This window comes from Pseudopipra pipra, chromosome 3 (assembly GCF_036250125.1).
Source record: "Pseudopipra pipra isolate bDixPip1 chromosome 3, bDixPip1.hap1, whole genome shotgun sequence".
Classification (NCBI taxonomy): domain Eukaryota; kingdom Metazoa; phylum Chordata; class Aves; order Passeriformes; family Pipridae; genus Pseudopipra; species Pseudopipra pipra.
This window is the reverse complement of record NC_087551.1, coordinates 81,590,612-81,613,881: the sequence shown is the minus strand read 5'-3', so window position 1 is coordinate 81,613,881 and position 23,270 is coordinate 81,590,612. Positions and strand designations below refer to the sequence as shown.

Sequence of the window (23,270 nt, the reverse complement as noted above, 5' to 3'; positions counted from 1 at the left end):
AAGAATTAGTACTCCAAAACGTATGTTCCTCATGTCTTCTGCAAACTTTATTTTGAGGAAAATTTTAATGTGATATTATAAAAAACAATATTTATTTATGAAGAATTATCTGAACTGTATAATCTTATTATTACGAGAAATAAAATATTAGTAATGGAATATGCATCCTGATGTTGGCTAAGATAGAGTTAATTTTCTTCCTAGTAGCTGGTACAGTGCTGTGTTTTGGATTTAGTAGGAGAATCATGTTGATAACACACTGATGTTTCAGTTGTTGCTCAGTAGTGCTTACTCTACATCAAGGACTTTTTCTCATGCTCTGCCAATGAGGAGACACAGAAGAAGCTGGGAGGGAGCAAGGCCAGGACAACTGACCTGAACTGGCCAAAGGGATATTCCATACCATAGAATATCCTGCCCAGTATATAAACTAGAGCAGTTGGCCAGGAGGCACGGATGACTGGTCAAGGCTGGGCTGCGCTGGGCTTTGGTCAGCAGGTGGTGAGCAACTGTGTTGTGCATCACTTGTCTTTATGGAGGCTCATTCCTCCTTTTTTTTTTTTTTTTGTTATCTCCTTTTTTCCTACTGTGATTGTTATTATTGTCATTATTATAGTGTTCTACTTTATTTCCATTATTAAACTGTTCTTATTTCAACCCATGGGTTTTACCTTTTTCTGATTCTCCTCCTAGTCCCACCGGAGTGGGGAGGAGTGAGTGAGTAGCTGAGAGCTTAGTTGCTGGCTGGGGTTAAACCACAACACAGGATTCAAGAAAAAATGGTTTTACATTATTTAAATTTGAAATTTAGATTCTGAAATCAGGAGTCAGAGGACTGATGGATCAAAAGCACACTGATCCCATCATCCAGAGTTCAATAAACAGAAATGAACCTATGATATCTGTATTTTCTGGAAAATGGGAAAGAAAGTATAGGACTAGAGGATCAGTTTTTCTAGGGATAATAGGTTACCAATAACAACTTGCTGTGTCCTGCACCATTCAGCGTATTCATAAATGATCTGGAAAAGGGATAAGTAGTCAGATCACAAAGCCTGTTGAGGCTATCAAATTATTTAGCTTAATGAAGATGAGACAACCTTGATTATCTGCAGAAAAGTTTATGGGAGTGACCAAGCAATAAAATGGCAGATGGAGTTCAGTACAGATAAATGCAAAGTACTGCACAGGGAGGAAAAGGATCCTTACTTCAGGTATGAAAAGGCAGGTTCTGATCTGGTCATTACTTCTCAGGAGAGAGAGTCCTGGAGTTATGAAAGTGGCTCCATGATAACATCAGCTTGGTGATCAACAGATGAAAAAAAAAGTGTTAAGAAATCAGTAGAGAACAAAACAAATAATATCTTTTTGTTGCCACAGAAATCTATATTTTGCTTGCATTTTTGTGTAGGTAAAGAATCATAGAAATATTGGTTGAGAGGGACCTCTGCAGGTCACCCAGTCCAACCTTTCCCTTGAAGCAGGACTATTGCCAGATCAGCTGTGACTTTGTTTAACTGAGTGTTTATCTGAGTGTTGGAAACCACCAAGAATTGGCGATTCCACAACTTGTCTGGGCAATTTGTTACGATGTTGCATGTTCCTTTTGGTGAACAAAATTTTCCCCATGTCCAGTTTGAACCTCCCAAGCTGCAGTTGTTCTTGCTCAACACAGCTGCCCAATGCAAGTAGCTGTTGTTCCTTGTTTTCTACTTGCCACTGCCAAGAAGTGTTTGGCTGCATCTTCCTTCAGATGCTGTTCTGGTCCCTGAACTTCAGCAGTAAGATGGAAAACAGGAACATATTTCATGTGAAGCACAGCTAACTCGAATAGAATCCTTCAGGTGGGAGAGGAATTACAGAGCATATAATAACAAACTAGTGAGCATCAAATGAAGCTAGCAGTAGCTAGGTTGAAAGTACACAAAAAGAGGCAGGTTTTTGCACAACATGTGTTTGATCTGGGGAACTTGTTACTAGAGCAAGTTGTAGGTGCTACAGATCTATATAGGCTAAAGGGAAGATGGGAAAGTGCCTGACAGAGAAATCTAGTGGCTACTGAAGTCATAGAAACTACATCAGCCTTATAAAAATCTCTGAGTTTGAAATATTGGTGGCAGCGAAAGTGCTGAAGAGGATTATTGCCTTTACTAACGCAACACAATATTGGTCCAGCAAAGCACTTTGTCTGACCCAATGTGGAAGCTCTTATGTTCAAGAAATTGCTTGTAAAACTTAACTGCCTTACCCTCGTTTCTGTCCTGTCTTGTTAATTACACTGGAGAATTCTTCAGCTCATTTTCTCTGGCACACAAATTATTATTATTTCACTTTGTTTTTAAATTGTGCACACAAACAACAACAAAATAGAACTGCAAGCGAAATTTACATTTTGAAGAAATCAGCTTCAGACTTCAAAATGAAACTGCAGTTGCTGGCCAAGGCCTTATTTCCAACCGGTTTACATATTTGGTACCACTAAATTTCAGAAGTTAAGACTTTTAAAGGAAAGATATGCCTATGATTAAGACAACCAAACAGCACTCTGGAGATCTCGCTCTGATCTCCAGCAACGCCATAAATTTCCTGATGGTTTTGGCAAATCAGTGGGCCTTCATCTAGCGTGAGCTGAGTTTTCAGTCAATGAACTTAATGAAAGTGCTCAGGATAAGCACTTGCAGAAGTGCTTAGTGAGTGAGCTTTTCACCTTGTGCATTTGTGTGGCAGTGGAAAACTTTGGGGAGGACCCTCTTGTAGTGCAAAGAGGTGATTCATGGAGGAGACACCACTACCCAAAGCTTTCTACCTTGAGAGGGGAGACAAAAGGGGCGCCGAGGGAAAGGAGGAAGGCAGAAAAAGAGGAAGAGTGGTGAGGAAAGGAGGAAGGTGCTTCTCACCTGGCTTTGAGGCCCTGAAGAGCAGGGATGGTCTGGAGGAGGGGGGTCGGGAGGGTCCCTGAAGAGTGGGCCGCCCCAGAGGAGTGGGGCTGGGAGACAGGGTGCGAGGGCAGGGAGCGAGGGCAGGGAGGAGCGGGCAGGCCAGAGTTCGTGGGAACGCCACTCCCCGCAGCCGCAAGCCCCTTCCCGGCTCCTGTGGAGCCGACAGTCGCTCCTCGCCTTCCCCAGGAGCCCTCCGGCGGCTCAGGGCGGAGCCGCCCTCCCCGCGGGCACCACCCGGTCCCGCCACCCATAGAGGTGGCACGGTGCTGCCAGTGCGAGCCCTCCCGCTGTTCCCTTGGGACGGACTCCCTCCGCCTCCCCCCTTGTCCCCGCCTCGCTCCCCCGTCCCGGCAGCCTCTCCCGCCCCGTCCCTGTGCGGGTCATCCCGGCTCTCCGCCCGACGCCGAGAGGAAGCCGCTGCCGGGGCGATGCGACTCCCCGCCCCGCAGGCAGAGCCCCTTCTTCCCTTCCCATCCAAGGAGACACCGGGATCTGCCTCCGCTCCCCTCGGCCCTCCCCCTCGCACCCTCCCGGCTTCCTCCCTCTCGCCTTCTTTTTCTTTCTGTTTTTTTTTTCTTTTCCTTTTTCCATCCCCTCCCCCTCCTGGGAAGACCTGGCCGCTCCCCCCGCCCCGTGCTCAGTAGCCGCGGGCTCTGGGCGGTGGACGAGCGGCGCGGAGCGGGGAGCCGGGAGCCTGTGCCCCGGGGCTGCGGCCGCCGCCTGCCCCTCCGTCCGTCCTGAGGGGTGCCAGGTATGACCAAGACCCTTCCTGTCGTCGGCCGCAGGGGGAGAGGCAGCCCCCAGAGACCTAGGTGGGCAGGAGAGGAGCTGGGGATGGGGGCTGAAGGGGGTGCCCGGGTCCGGGTATCGGGCAGTCCGAGGTAACCGGCGTCTCTAAGGTGATACTCTTTATGCGATGTCGTTCTTCCTACGCGGGTCGTTTTAAAAAACTGAGGAGGCTGAGCGATGTCAGTACCTTGGGTTTGGCAGCTGGGAGGTTTTGTATAAAGCTCCTGCCTCTTTAGCCTTACGGATATATTTTTGATAGGACTAAAACGTCACACGTTTCTTTGGTACTTATTTCTTAACATTTAAAGCCAGTTTCACAAGACGGCTTAACGGGACTGAGGCAAGGGGCATCTTTATTGGGCTTTCGGGGAGTTGTCTCTGTGCTGTGCCATCTGCAGGGAGCAGGCAAGGAACCTCTTCGCCGTTCAAAACAAACTCTCCTTAAATTCTGATTCATAGCCTCAGTATTCGGGCTACCATCCCCGCCGCTCCCCTGGAATTGACACTAATTTCATCCAGATTCGTCACTGCTGGAAGCAGATTTATCTTGGAATAGCAAAAATAAAAGAGCCGTGCCAAGGTATTTGACTTGTAGGCTCTGTAGAAGGGGAACTTCTTTGGATGAGGAGCGGAAAAGCAGAGCCTCACGCGGAAAGCAGGACCAGGGAATGGCTAAGGAGCAGTAGAATTAAAGCCTACCTCCGCAAATCCTCGCCTTTTTTCCGGGAAAACCCTGAGCTTTAACACGCGAACGCATAGGAGCGGCCGGCAACAGCGGAGAGGGCAGTGGGAAAGCGGCTATCCTGGCAAAGCCATCCCTCCCCGCCGTTTCTCCGACCGGTTCCCAGTCGGTGCCCGCTTGCTGCCGCCCCGGAGCCGCTGCCCGGCTGGCAGGGCTAGACCCCCAGAGTCACTCAGCGGCAGAGCAGCGGACGGGACGCGACCTCTTTCCTCCTCCACCTCCAACTCCTCCCGGCCCGGAGGAGCAGGGAGAAGAGCCCTGCGGCGGGGAGGGTCGGGAGGAGCCCGCCCGGGACCCGGGGGATGGAGCCAAGGGATGGAGCCGCTGCCGGCTGTCCGGGAGCTCCGCCTCGCGGCAGGGAGCGGGGAAGCCCCGCCGGAGGAGAAACCCCTGTCCATTTACCGCCAATTCTTTATTTCCCCCCAGTGTTGAGCTGTTATGCCTGCCGTGTAAAATTAGTTCTTCCTATGCGTACTGAAGCTGCTTAAATTTTGTAAGAGCCAGGAGCGGCAGTGGGTTTTTCCCCGTAAGTCAGAGCAGAGAATGATATCGATGAACATGGAGTGAACGCACCCAGAGGAGGGAACGGGGGACAGTGTAGTGGTTTCTACCAGGGAATGTGAGATTTCAAAAATTTGTTCTTTATTTTGCTTTGTCAGAGTAGAACTGTCAGTTCCAACTTTCAGGTCATTTCAAGAATGAGGCCAAAACAGTTAAAGGAGATGTTTAGTGTAGCAACCTCTATCAATTTATGATCTGAAAATTGTGTTTAAAATTATGTAAGCTTAGTTTGAAATGTGTTGACCTTCCTACAATAAGAAGGAAACCCCAGAGCAGAAGCTGCACTGAACAGACCAAGACAAAAACTGCCAGGTAACTGGGTAGAACTTTTCTTCTGTCTGAGCTACACTGACATGTAAATTCATGATGGGGTAGTCTGAAGAGAAACATATTCTAGTTCTGCTTGACTACAAGCCTTCTCCTGAGCATCTGAGATGCATTCAGCTGCAGTCAGGTAGGTTATAGTGACAAAATACTTGAAGAATATCCTGAGAAGTTAGGTAGTTTTTGTCCTGTGAATGCAGAAAGATTTGATGTTGGAAGCAAGAAGTGAGAAGAATTGAAAATAGTTTTAATTTCATGGATGTGCTTGGCAGCTGGAATGCCACCAAACATGTGGGTTTGGAAACTGGAGGAAGAATTTTAACAATTTCAGGTAGCTGGGGATCTCTCTCACTTTCTAGGTTCCACCTTGTCTTCTAGCAATTCATCCTAGCTTAAAGAGCTGACTCAAGAATTCTAATTATTGTAAGCCAACACAAAATTTGTATGGGAAAGGAGTGAAGGAAAAGAGAGGGTCAAGCATCTTGGGATTTGGAGGAAGACAGGAGAACAGCATGGCAGAACGGGTAACACGTTGAGGGTTTTTTCTTGCATTCAGCTTGTTGCCTTCTCAGGATTTTTCCTCCCTATCCTGGAGGCTGTATTCTCTCTCCCCTTCCCTCACCCTGCAAAGGTGTCTTTACAGCCATTCACATCCTCATCCTCTGGCAAGAGGAGCCCCTGTGTTTCCCTCTTGTCAGCAACCTGTGCTGGGCCATGGCAACTGCTGACATTGCCCATGCTTGGAGTTGGCTTCACTCAAACAGTAGAGAGGGGGTGAGTAAACAGAGCTTAAATGCATGGCTGAAAATGACAATGCTGCCTAGTAGGACCTCTGGTCTGTAATGAGAATTACCATTTTTATCAAGTTCCTCAGCTTGGACTTCTTCCAGTTATACTGAAGTGTAGTTAGTTCATTCCCAGTGACAAGTGGTTCATTATAAATGAAGAAAATCTTGGCTTCTAAGAATGCCTTTGTGAGTAGTGAGTACTTGAGTATAGTGTTTCAAATGGGAGGTTCCAAGGCATTTATTGAGGGTTCTGTGCTTTGACTGTTTGCATTTTTTTCTTTTTAAAGAGTGGCAGAAGGGGGCCATAGTACTCCACCCATTTGCTTACAGAAAATCTCTCTATAAAGCAAAGAGGGAAAAAAAGTGAACTTCTCTATAAAGTTAGTTATGAGTCCAGCTAGGAAGACTTCAGCCATCACAGTGGAATGACATCAACTCAGACACATTAAAGACTTTCTATATGAACTAGCAGTTAGTGACTGAACTTTCCTATGGGCTCACAAAATTCAGCTACAGAGAAATATAAAAAATCCAGACCCTGAGGAAGGACTGAGAAACAGAAATATTCTAGGGAAAAATAGAAACATTATTCTTGAGCCTGACATAAGAAACTTTCTCGTTCAACAGCTATATTAGAGTAAAGCAAAGTAAAACCAGCTTTTCCACATTAATATTATTTATCCTAAATTATGCTGGTTTGTGACAGGCTGAAAATAAAGAAAAGAAGATGATTCCTCATACAACCTGTAGTTAAGCTCTAGAACTCCTTGATGCAGAACATTATAGATACAAAATTTTATATGTCTTCAAGGGAAGACTGACAAACTATGGAAGAGAAATCAACTGAGGTTTCCCTACACTACAGAAACTACCTTTGCTTTAAAGTCCATCAGGTACAACTGGTTGTAAGTTAAGAAACTATGAGGGAGGAGGGACATACATGGTTACCTTATTCTTATCCTCTACCCTAGGCATCCACATTTAGCCAGTGTCAGAAACAGGATTTTAGACCTGGCAGGCCTTTGGTCAGGCCAGGAAAGCTATTCTTATGCTGTCATTACAGTATTTTCTTATTTTGACACCTTATAATTTATCCCTAGGTATCACAAAATCACAGAATGGATAAGGTTGGAAGGTACCACAGTGGGTCATCCAGTCTAACCTCCCTGCTCAAGCAGGGTCATCCTAGAACACGCGACACAGGATTGCGTCCAGATAGTTCTTGAATATCTTCAGTGAGGAAGACTCCACAGCCTCTCTAGGCAATCTGTTCCAGTGTGTGGTCACCAGCACAGTAAAGAAGTTTTTCCTCATATTCAGGTGGAACTTCCTGTGCATCAGTTTCTGCCTGTTGCCTCTTGCCCTATTGTTCAGCACCACCAAGAGGAGCCGGGCTCCATCCTCTTGACACCTTCCCTTCAGATACTTATAGACAATGATGAGGTCCCGTCTCAGTCTTCTCAGTCTTCTCAAGGCTGAACATGCCCAGCTCCCTCAGCCTTTCCTTGTAAGAGAGATGCTCCAGTCCCTTGTCATCTTTGTAGTCCTCTGCTGGACCTGTTTCAGGAGCTCCATGTCTCTCTTGTACTGAGGGGTCCAGAACTGAGCACAGCACTCCAGATGTGGCCTCACCAGGGCTGAACAGAAGGCCAGGATCATCTCCCTTGACCTGCTGGCAATGCTCTTCCTAAGACACCCCAGGATATCATTGGCCTTCTTGGCCATAAGGGCACACTGCTGGCTCATGGACAGCTTGTTGTCCACCAGGACCCCAGGTCCTCCTTCACAGAGCTGCTTTCCACCAGGTCAGCCCCCACCCCAGCCTGGCACATAAATGTATTTGAATGGTGCTTGATAATACGTCACCTCTACACAGGCATTCTTGGTCTGACAATTAGTTGTTTTGCCTATAGTATGAGGCAGATGGGCGAATTATTTTGTTCACATCTCTACATGAAGAGATGTGGCTATATAAAATCCTCTCCGTGTATGCAGGCATATGTAAAATAGTCATTCCAGATTTAGTACTAACTGAGCAATAAACAAACCAACACTTTGAAGGCAACTTTGTATATAAAAGTTAATGTTTAAATGTGTGCATTTCTGCTATACCAATAACTTAGACTGCTATGAACAAGTGGTGTCTCTACAAAATCTTGTACCTGAGATGATTCTGCTCTGCTTTCAAAACCTTCAGATGCCTTTTCATATGACTGCATACACCCCAGATCTTAGATCTGTGAGTCACTGTAATCTCCAGATGTCTTAGGGAAGTCCACACATCTTTTCCAAAACCTGAGTTAGCTATTTTAAAGCCAGAGAGGGTTTCCTTATACTGTATTGTAAAACGTGGTTTATGTATATCCTAGTAGGTGAACTCTGGCTCAAACTTGGTGTTCCATGCTGGCCAAGGTAAAAAGTGCCAAAATTATGCTAAAACAAAAACACCCTCTGAATTTGGCATCAGAAGCAACAAGCTGGGGTTGAACTGTAGTGCTTACTTAGCTGAAAAATGATAATTATTACTTCTTATAGACAGCAACTATGTCTATAGGGTGAAGATGCCTCAAAACCATAGGAGTCATTGGTCCATTATCCAGCTTTAAAAGGCACGTTGCCACTTCTTTTCCCATGTTGCACATACCCCTATTTCTTATACTAGAGCTTTAGCTAGTCTGTGACCAGGCTGTTTCACTGGGAAGCAGCACTTGTATTATTCTAAACTTAAGAAATGTGGTTATATTTGCCCTGGCTTACACTGTCGTTGCAATATAAACCAGAGTTTAACCACATACATATCCTTGAATTGCTTGGCTTTTAAAGTTTAATCATAGGCCTTCTCTTTCTTCACAGCTGAGGTTTCCATGTAATTGGAATGAAGGATGTTGGAACTGAGCACAGGTTTCCCAATGGCAGCCGCCAGTAGCTGGATAATGCCACTGACATCACTGCTGCCAAAGGAGAAAAATGGTCTTTTCAGTAATGTTTTGAGCTCAGAATCAAGAGTTCTGGGTTCAGTTTCTGGCTCTGCCACAGACTTCTAAAAATCTTACTTTCTTTCTGTATGTTTTCCAGCTACAGATGGGAATAATACTGTATTTTGTCTTTCCCATTAAAAGTATTAGCTCTTTGTGTGGTGCATCACCCCACGTATGTGGGGTATTCCACATTTGACAATAAGGCACAGACAGCACAGTTCCTGCAGCCTTTGTGGGATTCTACAGGAAAAAGATAAATAAGCAGGCTTGTCCCTCCTACTTGGCTGAGCTTTCCTGCATATATATGTAACCTGCATATATATATGTAGACTCCTCTAGACCAGCAAGATTCTACTTTTCTCACTTGTCTGTCTGTCCCCTCCAACCATGGATTTTTAAGTTCTCTGACATCCTGAGAGAGATTCAGACACCCATACATAGGTAACGAATGAGGTTTTGGTGGCAATGGCACACAGGGGAGGAGATAAAATACAGGATCAGCAGGAGACCCACACCTTCAGAGCAGCTGAAGCTGAAAGTGTTTAAAATAGGCTGTGACCCCTTTTAAGGTGCCCAGATTGTGGGCACTGTGACAATCAAGACAACATAACCTTTGTAAGAGGAAAGGAAATCTTCCTAATTTGGTTCCTTGGGATAGCAATGAGCAAAGTGCCTTTTTCATAATAGGCAGATTCATAGTTCTTAGCTGGGTGGGTAATGCAGAACTATGTGTGACTTAAAGATCTTACTTTTTGACCATTACATGAAAGAGCACAATTGTTCTGGTTTCCTAAGGGTCTCACAAGTGTGGTCTGTCTATCCATCTCTGCTTGGATCTCAGCTTTTGAATACATTGGTGATTTTCAACTATGTTCTACCTTCAACCATAGAGAAGAGAATCAGAAACATAATACATAATTGCGTTTCTATGGGATAAATAAAACCAGGTTGCTCTATGCTCCAGTGAGTGGAATGACTCCACTGAGGGAAAAGCAGGTAAAACTCAGCTGGTTTCACCTTCCAGTAGGTAGCTCAGCATGGTTGTTGGCTGAATTGTCTGCATTCATCTTGCTAGAGACCATTGGAAGAGTTGGAGGCAATACAGGAAAATATTTGAGGCATTTCTATTTTGAGCAGAGTGTTGAATTCTGTTCCACTGATGTCAGTTCTAATATTGCATGATTATACTTTGAAGATACTAAGATAACTGTGTATATTTCCAAAGTGTATTTTCAAATCTCTCTTTCTTGTTTTAGAAAAAATTAAATAAAATGGAGCACATGTTACTGCTATTCATATTTTTCATACCTATATTGGGTCTCAGTAATGGAACAGAAACTGAACAAGATTTTACTTGGCACTTAAAGAAGATTCCCCAGATTGTGAGAGAAAGAACTTTCTCCCTTGACAGCCCTAAATTTGAAGCAAAAACCAAATTAGAGCTGAACAGCGTATGTGGAATTGAGTGTCAAAGAAAACTGCCAGTGCCAAGCTTGTCTGACTTGAAGGACCTCTTATCCTATGAGACTGTTTTTGAAAATGGCACACGGACCCTGACTGAAGTGAATGTCCTCGGAGCAGTGCTTGACCCAGCTGGAAACACAACCACACGAAGGTCTTTGAGAAAGAAGAGGCAGATATATGGAACGGACAGTAGGTTCAGCATCTATGACAAGCGGTTTATGACCAACTTTCCATTCAACACAGCTGTGAAGGTCTCCACTGGCTGCAGTGGCATTCTCATTTCCCCCAAGCACGTGCTGACAGCAGCCCACTGTCTGCACAATGGCAAGGATTATGTCAAGGGCAGCAAAAGACTGAGGGTGGGCCTGATGAAGACGAAATCCAGAGGCAATGGCAGGAAACGCAAAGGTGCTAAAAGAAGTAGGAGAGAAGTTTCTATGGCCAAAGAGGATCCCAAAGTTGCCACAGAACAAAGGCAACAATCCAAAGGCGACAGGAAAAGGCAGAGGAGGCCTGGGAGGAAGCAAGGGACCTCAGATGGCATGCCCTCCTTCCAGTGGACCAGAGTGAAGAGTACCCACATCCCAAAAGGCTGGTTTAAGGGTGTTTCTGGGGATATTGCCCTGGATTATGATTATGCTGTTCTTGAGCTCAAGCGTCCCCACAAAAGGAAATACATGGAGCTGGGAATCAGCCCAACAATCAAAATGATGCCTGGGAGCATGATCCACTTCTCAGGTTTTGACAATGATCGGTCTGGGCAGCTGGTCTATAGATTTTGTAGCATATCTGATGAGTCCAACGATCTCTTTTACCAGTACTGTGATGCTGAGCCTGGCTCCACTGGATCTGGCATCTATCTCCGTCTTAAGGAGCCGAACAAAAAGAAGTGGAAACGCAAGATCATTGCTGTTTACTCAGGCCATCAGTGGGTGGATATCAATGGTGAACAGCAGGATTACAATGTAGCAGTAAGAATTACTCCTCTCAAATATGCCCAGATTTGCTTCTGGATACATGGGAATGATGGGAATTGCACACAAGGCTGAAGAGAGCTGAATCTTACTTGCTTAGCATCTGTACTGCCATAGAGTGAAAGTCAGCTGCAGCAGTTACTGGAAGAACATCACTCCATGTCAGAATGTTTTTGAACTCAAAGCTCACAAGTAATGCTATAGTAACTTGAGGAATGCTGAAATGCTGGGGGATGGGTAGAATTGTCAGACAAAATCTTTCTAATTGTAATCAACCCTAGATACGCACTTAAAATCCCAAACTATATTTCTGTTTGCAATTGTGATAAATTCAAATCATTCACATGAGAAAAAAAATTGACTGCACCTGTTAGTCATTTTTTTTTTCCAAATGGAAGGGTTGAAACATCCCCAACTGGTATTATTAAACAATATCTATTTTTTTTCCAATGGATTTACTTTTCTCAGGGTTCTGTTCCACTTTTTCAAATTCAAGTAGAGCATATTACTGTATGTGCAGAATGATTCAGAGAACTGCACGAGAATAAGACATTATTCTGGCATTCTCTAAAGACCACAGCTCCATGTTGAGAAGCAGCAGTATAGTTCATGCTTAGTTAGTTTGGAAAACTTCCTCTTCTGGTTGCCACAGGAACAATTCCACAGAAATTTCAAATTTATGTAGCTGAGGGTTAGACCTTAGACAAATTTCACTCCATTGCTCAGTAAAAACAGCAAAAAGAAACTAACCAACATAGTTTCAGTATTTTGAAGAAGAAGAAACATCAGGAAATAATTTAATGCCTTTGAATTTTCTTTGAGAAGTTATAGAAGTCTTAAACACATGCATTTGCATTACAATTAGTATTTGGAGAGCTGTAGGTTTAGTTCTTAGTTAAATGTTTAGCTTTGCCATTGGGAGAAGTCACTGACTCCTGAAGTGGCTATTTGACAATCACTTAGATCATTTAAATATCCCAGATTATATATTTTTTGGGTGCTAAACATTTCTTCAGTTTTTATAGATTACTTTTATCTGAGTTCAGCTTCATAGATAGGATAGTATGTATTACACTGGGCATTGGAAATCAGTATTTTAGTTTGGCTTCATACAGTTTTGCAAAGTGGGTGGTTTTAATCATGTCATATTCAGACTCCAACTTTCCCAAGTGAATTAAAGCACTTTCTGAATGTTAGAAATACCCTGTACATTATAACAGGTATCTTGTTAGGTAGCAGCAGCAGTTAGCAAATAATTTGGTTCAATATGTTTGCAGAACCATATATTTAATGAAAACAAAAACTGAGCTTGACTTTTACACACCTTTAAACACAAACCACCTACTTAAAAATTGTTGATGATTGCTACACAAGTCTGTATCTTTTATTTTATGTCAAGAGTCTGAAGCGCACAGAATTGTTATGGTGCTACGTTAATCTAATAACATTAAGTGATACTGTGCCTTTCTGATCACATCCTTTGGGTTGCAATACTTTTAGAATATTCACCACCATAATATTTAATTTTTTTTACCATAAATTTATGCTGACCAAAATACATTTTCTTCCTTTGCAGAAGAAAAAAATATAACAAGTTTTAAAAATATTATCTGTTTGTTGGAATCTTTAAAACATACTTGTAATATCTCTAGGTGAAATAAGATGATTTTTAATAACCCACTTTTTTTTTAGATGATTGAAAATATATAACCTGACACACTGAATGTGCAGGCAACTTTCTTTGTCATATCATTGCCAAAGCATAAAAATTTAGGACTTGCATCCATATCATAACTCTAACAATATTTCATTAATTGGAAGAGATCTCACTTTAAAGAAACTATTTCTTTTAATGTCAGCCTTTCCAGGGAACAGGGAACACTTATCTTTTCTTTTCTTTTTTTTTAAAATTTTATTTTGTGTGATTGTTTGCAGAAAACTAATAATAATTTTTACAGTTCAGAAATTAATCTCTAAGATTTTACGGTTAATTATTTTTTATTGTTGTTAACATCTCTATTAAGATACACGGCTTTGCTGACAGCAATTTTAAATCACTTCAGTCCAGTATTTAATACTCTTGTTCTATGCAACAGGCCTACAATATTCTTTAGTCAGCTCTGTAATGTTTTTCTTAAGTGCCTTTTTCCATAGTTACTGTGACAAATAAGGTACCACATCATTAACCTAATACAAGACAACCCAAGTCCATGGATTTTTTTACAATTATCCTCATTGTTGATTTGGGTCCAAAACTGATCAAGATAAGGTGGCTTAATAAATTCTTTATTTTGTTGAGTTTTATCTAGGTGCGTTCCTTAGGAGCAGAAATATAATGTATTCCTTTATCAGTTTGGGAATTGGAAAAAGGTAAGAATGAAAAATGTTGATGTCAGCTTGCAAATGGTCTTGTTATGATAATCATCTGCTGTAAATATCTCAGCTGTGACCTGAAGTTCTCATACCAGGCTGATAACAAATGTTTATCCCCAGAGAATAAATATTAAATGCTCAGTGCCTCATTTTATGAGAGATTAAAAAGGTTGTCCAGAGCAACATAAAAATTAATCAAAACTATATAGACATATCTGTATCTATACAAACCTCTGTGTCTGAGTGCACATGCACAAACACATGCAAAGGTACAGGTGTGTAGAAAGAGCATGTGCTGTTTTGATTGGGTCAGCACCTCCAGGCAAGGGAATGCAGGCATAAGAAAACCCAGACAAAATGTTATTCCTATTATCTCTGCATGCCAGGCAGTATTTCAATCTGTCACTTGGCCTAATAGAGCAGGAAATACTTAATGTAGGCATTGGGACTACCTACTACAGGGTCTTCTGGAATAGTTAATAAATTTGAGTACTTACACACAATCCCAGGAATTCAGTGTTCTGTGTAGAGCTCTTGGTACCAATCACTGCAAAGGGGTCAAGAATTTCTGAGCTGTGATCATCTCAGATTTCCTTAAAAACCCTGCAGTTGCTATCTAGTTGTGGATGAGAAAATATGAGGAAGGGGTGTTCTTAGTAGGTTAGATCTTGCTGTTGTCTAGGACACCATCATCAAGGTTGGGTTTCGAGCCTTATGATGTTTTCCTAAAGGATTTTTCCTCTTTCAGGCACCATGCTGTACATCATTTGTTTTCATCAGTACTAATGTTTTCCCACAAGAGTTGGTATAGTAGATCTTTAACTGTATTCCTGGCTTTAGGAAAAAACCATATTCAGTCAAATCTCTTTTCTGGTAGGGGGGCTACTGGAGTTAAAAAGTAAATTTTTTTCTGGGCCAAAGATAAACTTCATATACAAGCCATTAACACGCCCACACCTGCTTCTGCAAGGTATTTGTGCATGTGTTTAATCTGAGGCTCTGAGACATACAGTGGAAGTCAAGAGGCTTAAATGCAATGTGAAAAATTGTTATTATCTCAACAAAAGAAAAGCACTGTGTTACATAGCAAAATTATTTCTGTTATCTGAGGTATAGAGGACCCAGTGCTTTAAAAATTGCTTAAAGAAACTCCTTGACTTAGTTCATAACTTACCATCTAAATTTTGCAGATTTATGAGTGTGTGGAATATGAATCAGCATGAATATGGCTTAAGTAAAAAAATATTTCATCTACATGTGGAGGAGAGAAGCAGCTGGGGAGTTCTTTCTATTCTGCTGATAAGGGATGAACTGGCAGCAAATAGCATACAATGCAGAGAGAACAAGAGAAGTAGAGGGTATGGAAGACCGGGGAGATGGATGTGGTATGCAAGGGATAAAGAAAGTGTTAAAAGTAACAGATGAAATGGCTGCAAGGTAGCAGAGGGACCTATTGTAAGAAAGAGTAGGCAGCTGGTAAAGACTTAACAGTATAAATTAAAATGTGAAATCCACGAGTTTCATGAACAACCTTTTGCTGTTAAAGATGAGGCCCTTCTTCCCAGCCAACAGCAACAAGGAAAGGGCTGTGAGAGGGCTCAGGTTGTGGCAGGGACCCCTAGCAGGCAGGGGGTTTTGACCTTGATCTACAATCCCTGCCTGAATTCGCCTGAATTCGCATACATACACTTCTGCTCATTTAGGATCCTTGGAAAGCAGCAGATCCGTGTTCTGACCTAAAGGCTTGGCAGTGTGAACCTCCCAACACACTGGATTACCAAGAGTGTAGTGAGTAAAGGGAGTTTCTCAAACCTGACCTTCTGTTGTTATTCCTGTAAAGGCTGTTTCCCATTGGAAAAAAGAATAAAACAAAAAATCTCCAACTTGAGGCATTTAAATGTTGGCTCAATTTTTTTGCATGTACCTAGAAATTCTAGCCAATAAATTTTCTTTCAAATACATTATGTTTGTGTTTGATATCTTCATATTAATTTAATCAACTGCTTCCAATTTTAAAGCACAGAATATTGGAGATACTTCCATCTACAAGTTACTGGATTACAGAATGACTGGGGGAAAAATAAAGAATATTATTAAATTGAAAGCTTAAAATTTCACTCTAATCTCAAAGGATTTAGAAGTATATCTGGGTCCCCTTTGCACCAGCCTTTTGCTCTGAGTGTCAGAATATCTAGGTCAAAAATGTCCAGAGGTAGCTTTGATGTTTCTTTAATGTTCTTAACTTTTTAAAGACTGACAGAAAACTTCATAATATTTTTAGCTGCACAAGATGACAATTCATTTGAGAAAATAAATGCAAACGTTTGCTATGTTAAGATATATGATGCACTTACTATGCCAATAAATATGTTCCGTTGTTTTTCTTTTCCTCTGTCATGATACAGTTTGTTAGCTATGGTTGTATTACACAAACTTCATTCTGTAAATGCCTGTAATGTGTTATCAGTGAATCATCTGGGACGTGACCTTAGAAGATGCTAATGTCTCTTTAAATTTGTTCTGGGAAAAAACCTCCCTGTCTTGAGGATAATTACTCCATGAGCAAATTTGATGAGTAAAAACAAAATTAGTTCAGTAAGGAAATGACTCATAGTCTATGCCACAACTTATTAATTCTAAAATAAGTAATTAGTTTTGTTTCTGCTATTTGCTATAGTTATACTTTCTACCTCAGAGAGCTGTTGAACTAGGCCAAAGTAGAAGTGTGGAAAATACTATAACCTTAGTTCTTAGAATTATCTTAAGTCTGTGCCCTTGGAACTGGTGCTGATTTTATCTCTGAGAGTAAAAGGAGAGATTTTTTGGCAAGGATAAGAGCTGCTGGAAATATTTAATGGAAAGTTAAGAAATTATTACAGACGTGATTAATAGTGTGTCTAACACAAGCAATATTTGCCAAGGGTCTGGCAAGGGCTTACCCACTAGCTCTTACATGGAGGACAAGTTAAGTGCTATAGGGAAATAAATAGATTGAAAGCTTTGTCACCTGGACCAAAGTCCATTTGGGGCTGGTAACAGATCTAAATCTTTCCATTGCTGGAGTCTACTTTAGCCACCATCTGGGGGAATGTCTTGGTGCCTGAGAAATGTTTCTCGGCCTTTACCCAGGGAACACAGAGACCCAGAGGTGACAGCTGTGTTCCTCTACAGGCCATTCCCAAGCCACTGGCACGGATGTGGTTTCTTTGATGGAAGATATGCTCTAACATGGGTTATGGATCTCACACACTCATGGGCCCTTGGGGGCTTGAACTGGAATCCTATCCAAATGTCTATTCAGCCCTAAAATGTTCCCATACAGCCCAGATCCTTGTGCAGGTGTTTTCCAGTCATACTTCCATTTCCCATTGTCTTTAACAAATGCTCCAAAGGAGTTCATCAGATAACATACACTCAAATCCACCCAAGAACTGGCATCTTACACTGTTTATCATTTGGGTATTCCTGATGAATTGTTCATTCCTCCTGCTTCAAATATGTCTCTAGACCTTGATAATGGCTAATCCTTCAGCTGTTATTGCTAAGAAAAAAGATCAGATATACTGGAAAAGCCACACAAATATTTTACAAAGATTGTGCCTCTTGGTAATTATGTATGCATCACACTTATTATAGTTGCTAGGGCTCTACTTCTTTTCCATGTCAAAGAATTTGAAAACATTGGATGAAAACAAACTGGGCTGGTTTTCAGACAAATTGCTCAGCTGCCCTTTGGCTGCAGTTGCAGCACTCTACCACTCCTCCCCTCCAGTTTAATTTCCAAATTTATGGATGAGATGCTGGTTGTAGCTTTGCTTAATCAAAGACAAAAGCAGCCAGGGGACAGCACATGGCAAAGGACCCTTTATGGCTGTATCTCTCTGCAGACATTTTGAAGCCGGGAGGAGAAGAGGACAAGAGAAGGCAAAGGTGAAGTCTATGTTTAACAGCAAAAAAAGCATAGTGCCCTACTGAATGGAAGAAAACAAAATTTCTATTTTTTCCTACTGGGAAAAGCAACACTGGTTTTTACATTTTACATTCCTTTGCCTTTTCTTGAATGATTCATCAGCTAAATATTTTTGGCTCTTGTATAGGAGTGAGCCAACCCATTCAGCAGTGCGATTCAACATGGCCTCGAATGCCAGCAGGGACTTCCCCTGCCCAAAATACACACACAAAAAAGGAATCCTAAATTACCCCAAAGGGATTACAAAGGGGGTAAAAAGGAAAAAAAAGCACCAACAGGGAGATTGGGAAAAAAAGTTTATGCATAAAGGCAATGCAGACTTCATAGCTACGTGTAGCATATGGGTTTTTCTGTCATGGTTGTCTGTGCGGGACACTGATGCATTCCAGAGTTGTGGTGAGTTACATGGTGAAAGAAAAACCAGCTGCTGGTTGTCTCTCCCATCATCTCCCCACAGCAACAGGACTTATTGTGCTACCAAACTCTTTGGTGAGTTTGGGCTCAGATCTGGTCTTCTTAAATGGTGGACATCAACATAGGCTTCCAAGGACATGGCCACTGACATTTTAGGTTTTATACATTTTTCCCTATGTCTACATGGAGGATGTATGATGCCATTTTTAATAACAGTGAGTTGAAACAATAAGCTCTAGTAATCAAACTCTGCATCACATTTTCCTCTCATTTACAATGCTCAGCCTTGAAGGGAAATTTGACCTATTGTATATGTATTTACTTGTTATAGGGCACTAGACAAAAAGCATTTATGATATGTGAATTTCTTTCTGAAAGAAAGAAATAAAAAGGAATAGTCAAAATTGAAAGTACTTTTGTCAGTGTTCACTTTAGATGTGATACTTTCTTGTAAATTAACCTGTTACAATAGTGATCTGTGAGTCAATAATCCTGTTTATTCAACTGATGTGCTTGCATCCTTCACTTCTTGAAATTGATTTTCCTTACCAGTTAGGACTAAATAAAATCAGGCATCTCTGTGAAAACAGTGTTCACATGCTTTAAAAAAAAAACAACAAAACCAGCTGCCACTAATTGTATTTCATTATTTCATATCAGCTCTGCCCCCAACCAATACTCTACTAATTTATCATCAGGTTAATGAAGCACCTGCTCTTGATTTTCTTTTTTGTATTAGAAAATTTGCATACAGACCACTTCTGAACTAGACGATGGTGGAATAAAATCCTGGCTATCCCTGCTTCATTAATTTATGGACTTGATGCTGCTGCTCCTCACAGGGATGGCTGGGAAATGTGTACCTCAGTCCTACAAGCAACAACCTCCATTGATTCCCTATTCACTTCTGGGTGTTGCTTCAGACTATTTTCCTTAGTCTTCAAAGCACTTTACATCAGGCATGCACACAGCTGAGGGACGGAGGCAACTGGAGAATCTGTGCCCTGCTCCACTGCAGAGACCTTGGAGGAAACTCAGCTGGAGTGAGCACAGATCCCCTCCTCCCAATATCATCATCACTGATGTGCAGGCTCAGACATCCCTTGTTCTGCGAATCTCATGATGTGCCTCTCCCACTACACACATCACACCCTTCCATCCCATCCCAAACTCTCTCCGGCAAAAGAAGCTCCTTGATTGAGCAGGACAGTGGCAGCCAGGAACCCAGGCAGGAGCTGCACCAGTGGGGGGGCTTCCTGAAGCTCTCACCTCAGCTCCCCTTGCTCCAGTCTCTTATTCAGTGCCTTGATTGACCAGAGCATCTTCACAGTCCTACTGTGCCCACATTTCCTTGGAGTCCTGCCCTTTGGAGCAAGTCTATTTTCTGTCTCTGTACAACCATTTTTAATGCACTGTTTGCAACCTCACCTCATTCTTTCCCGCCTGTCTTGGGTTCTCCCTGTTGCTAATTCCACTTCTTAATTTTCTTAATTGTTCCCATTTTGGAGTTTCACCTCATTTTCTACTTTAACAACAACCATCTAAATTAAATTAAATAAAATAATGCCCTACCACTGATATACAATAGGGAACTTGGGTTGCTGTTTAAGAGAAGCCACTTCGAAGTGCTATTAAGGTAACAGCTGCAAACAGAAAATGGAAGGCAAAATCACTGAAAGCAAACCAATGTTCAGAGCTCTAAAACAACACAACAAATCTGGAGCTAGCCTTGGGAGATGCTTTCATAAGCTCTGAGTCAATGTAAACACAGGCTGCCAGCTGAAGGAAAAATCTTGTGACATCCTTACAAAACAGCTCTGGGCTGCCCTCACAGCTCCTCCTGCCACAGATGCTGACTGAGGGAGAGGTCACAGGCTCTAGACCCCAGCAGCAAGCACAGGGTTTAATCTCCTAGACACATCCTACTCTTCAGGGGAAACTGTTAATTTCACTGATTTAAATGACTGCAAAAATAGGAATGATTTGATGCTATTAATAAAGTTAGAGTAACTGGGCTGTAAATGGCTCCCATTGCAAGATCCACTGGAATAGCAGTTTCAAGGAAAAAGCGAACAACTCCTAACTGAGATTTGCCTGTGTGGGATCCACAGCTGCTCAACACCTGGAGAAATCTGGTGGAAACTTTCTCAGAAGCTGGCTGTGGGTGAGGTTTATTACACCTGTTATTTAAGCCTGCTGCTAAGGCAATGTCTCGTTGCAGCAGCACAGCCATCTAGTGCTAATCCAAGCACAAAGCCTGGAAAAGACATAGATGTTTCCCATACGTCTTATCTGCATCATTTCTTTACATACCATTTGCAAAAGAGAACATCACAACTCTACAGAATGGGTAAAGTCTTCGTATTCCAGTATGTACAATTCCCTTGCCTTGTCTGCCCACACTTCACCCCCAATGCGATTAAACAGCATAAACTTAAAACACTATAAATATCGGAAAAAACTCAGGAAATGTCATGCTTCTTTATATCCCTATTCTAGCCCTTTTTAAAACACTCAAGGTGGAGCCAGGGCTGTAATTAAAGCCTTTTTGCCGAACCCATGCTGGCCCTTGTGTGCTCATCTCTTGCCACAGCAGTCAGAGCCTGCATACAGAGCCAAAACTACATGGTCCTGGGACAGAAGGGCAAAGCCATCTACTTTTCAAGGCCACAATGCAGTTTTCTTTTTTAATTTGGCAAAGACTAAGCTTCCAGGTAAGTGTTTTTAGACACACAGAGAGTCACATTTGTAGATCCAGAAGCCAGCTCCCTTCTCCTCATTTAAAAAGAAACTTTTTGTAAATTTTTAGGCTTGTCTGGCAACATCCCTGTGGATCCAGCTCCTGATAGAGACATGATAAAGATACATTTCAGAGATACAAAACTGGTGGGAAACAAGATTGCATATGAAGCAGACAATTGCTAAAGTTACTGCAAGACTCACAACCATTCTTAAAAAGATTTGACATGATTTTTTTCTATTACTTTTTGACTATGTGCATGGAAAGAATTTGCTTTGCTTTGTTTTGTTTTTATTTTAGTGAGATGCCAATGCCATTCTCCTCTTAGCAGAAGGCTTTTTAGGCAGGTCCACCAATGACAGTAGTAGGATTTCAGCAAGTAGTGTTACCTGGCCTGCAGTAATCCAAAGGCAGTAGTGATGGTGATGATGATCAACCTTCTACTGATAACATTTTCTTTGGAAGAAAAACTACAATCCAGATATTATGGCCATTAACATCCACAACATTTTCCATGAGAGCAGAGCAGTTCAGATCTGTGTCCTGCCTCTCACCATTGCCCCTTCCCCATATTCATGGCATTGTTCTTTTCCTTGCACAGGTTTCTTTTCCTTGCTAGCTGTGCCACATTCACACGCCATGAATGTGGTGCAACTATCAAGGAAAACAAACCTGTGCTCTGGATCTAAGAGGCACCTAAAACTCTTCCTTCTGCTATTTCTGGCTACTTGCATCATTATACTTGGAGATACCCTAGATGGGCACATTCATCACCCTGCAAGTGAGGACCTTGCCGCTGACCCCCACTTGCACAGCTGGGCATCTCACACAAAATGCACAGCTCCATATGCTTTTGTGGCAGGGGCAACATCAAGCTTGCAATCCAGAGAAACAATATGTGCATAGGAGTACAGTTGTAAATGGAACTCAGTGTCTGAAGAGGAGCTAATGATACTGTTACAGTGTGTGAGACCCTGATCTTGTGCCCACACACTGCACCGTCTCCTCCCTCACCTCTCCCATCACCCACCCTGCAGAGACCTGCAGCTACTTCTTGTTTCTGCTTGTCCTGCCAGGCACCTGAACAAGCCACATGTGGGAGAAACAGGCTGTGAGGCTCCTGCATTCAAAGGTCTGACGCGGGATGGGTAGTCCCATCTCCTCCAGAGCTGCTTTGCCTTGCTGTCTTTGCAGTATGATGAATTCTCCCAGGACAATTCCCCATGCACACAAGAAACATAAGCAGCTGAAAAGCAGGACATGGAGAGACATTCAGCCCACAGCCTCCCTCTTCCTCCCCAGATTTCTTCCTTTTCTGAAAATATTTAGCAGTGTACTGTGTCCCACTTTGGATGCTGCACTTCATGGGAGTTGGGGACCAGCTGAAGACAGTGTGGAGAATATCAAGATTGAATAAATATCTAGAAAACTTGGCTACAAGGAAAGTTTGAAGGCAGAGGACATAAGCCAAAAGAATGACCGTGATAACTGTCCAAACACCATCATTGCTGCTGCAAAGAACAAAGAGACAGAAGAACTAACAGCTCAATGTGCAGCAAGGAGGGATCAGGTAACAGAGCAAAAAAACCCAGCAGCTCTCTCAGGGTAAAGGTGGTGATGTTCTGCAGTGGTGTTTGGAAAGGCTGTGGTTTGATGTTGGTCTTTGAGAAAAATCTGTTTAGTATTAAGCAATTTTGGTTTTAAAGCAGGGGAATAGAGTAGATACATGTGATTTCTATCTTATCATCCTGCCCAGCAGTCTTAAAGTGGAAACTTCACATGCTCTGAATGCATTGCCTTTGCAGTGGAGTGCAGAAAGGCTATGTTAGTCTTGTTTGTCTTCAGCAGAAAGCCAAATTTTAAGTGAAACAGTATGCATAGTTATACTTTTATATTGGCAATAAAATGCTTTGGCCAAAAGAACGGTATTGTATTTCACACTAGAGCCTGTCTCAGGAAAGCATAGATTGAATCAGCTTAGCTCTTTGATTTGACCAGGGGAAAATTATTTCAGTTGCGCCTCTATCTCTAACAGATCTATCGAAATACTGGACTTACCAGCCACTGTAAGTTCAGTCTCAAATGGCAAAGCCTGGCTGGCAAGCTGAACTCTGCTACTAGAAAAATAATATTCTCTAAGCCTGCCAGCTATTTTAAAGGTCATTAAATGAGACAAGCACATCCATAACAGGCTCTTCACGCAAACTGTGCTGA

The 23,270-nt window shown here is 42.3% G+C and overlaps 1 protein-coding gene across 1 annotated transcript; it reads left to right on the top strand.

The window, feature by feature from the left end:
* Positions 1-3,566: 3,566 nt before the first annotated feature.
* On the top strand, positions 3,567-15,893 carry PRSS35 (serine protease 35). Its single transcript, XM_064651114.1, has 2 exons — positions 3,567-3,690; positions 10,378-15,893. The coding sequence occupies exon 2, from the start codon at positions 10,393-10,395 to the stop codon at positions 11,632-11,634; it is 1,242 nt and encodes a 413-aa protein (XP_064507184.1). The 5' UTR covers positions 3,567-3,690; positions 10,378-10,392; the 3' UTR covers positions 11,635-15,893.
* Positions 15,894-23,270: the final 7,377 nt, after the last annotated feature.

What these genes read in the sequence shown, in the direction of transcription:
- PRSS35 (XM_064651114.1), top strand. Translation starts at nt 10,393, where the DNA reads ATGGAGCACATGTTACTGCTATTCATATTTTTCATACCTATATTGGGT.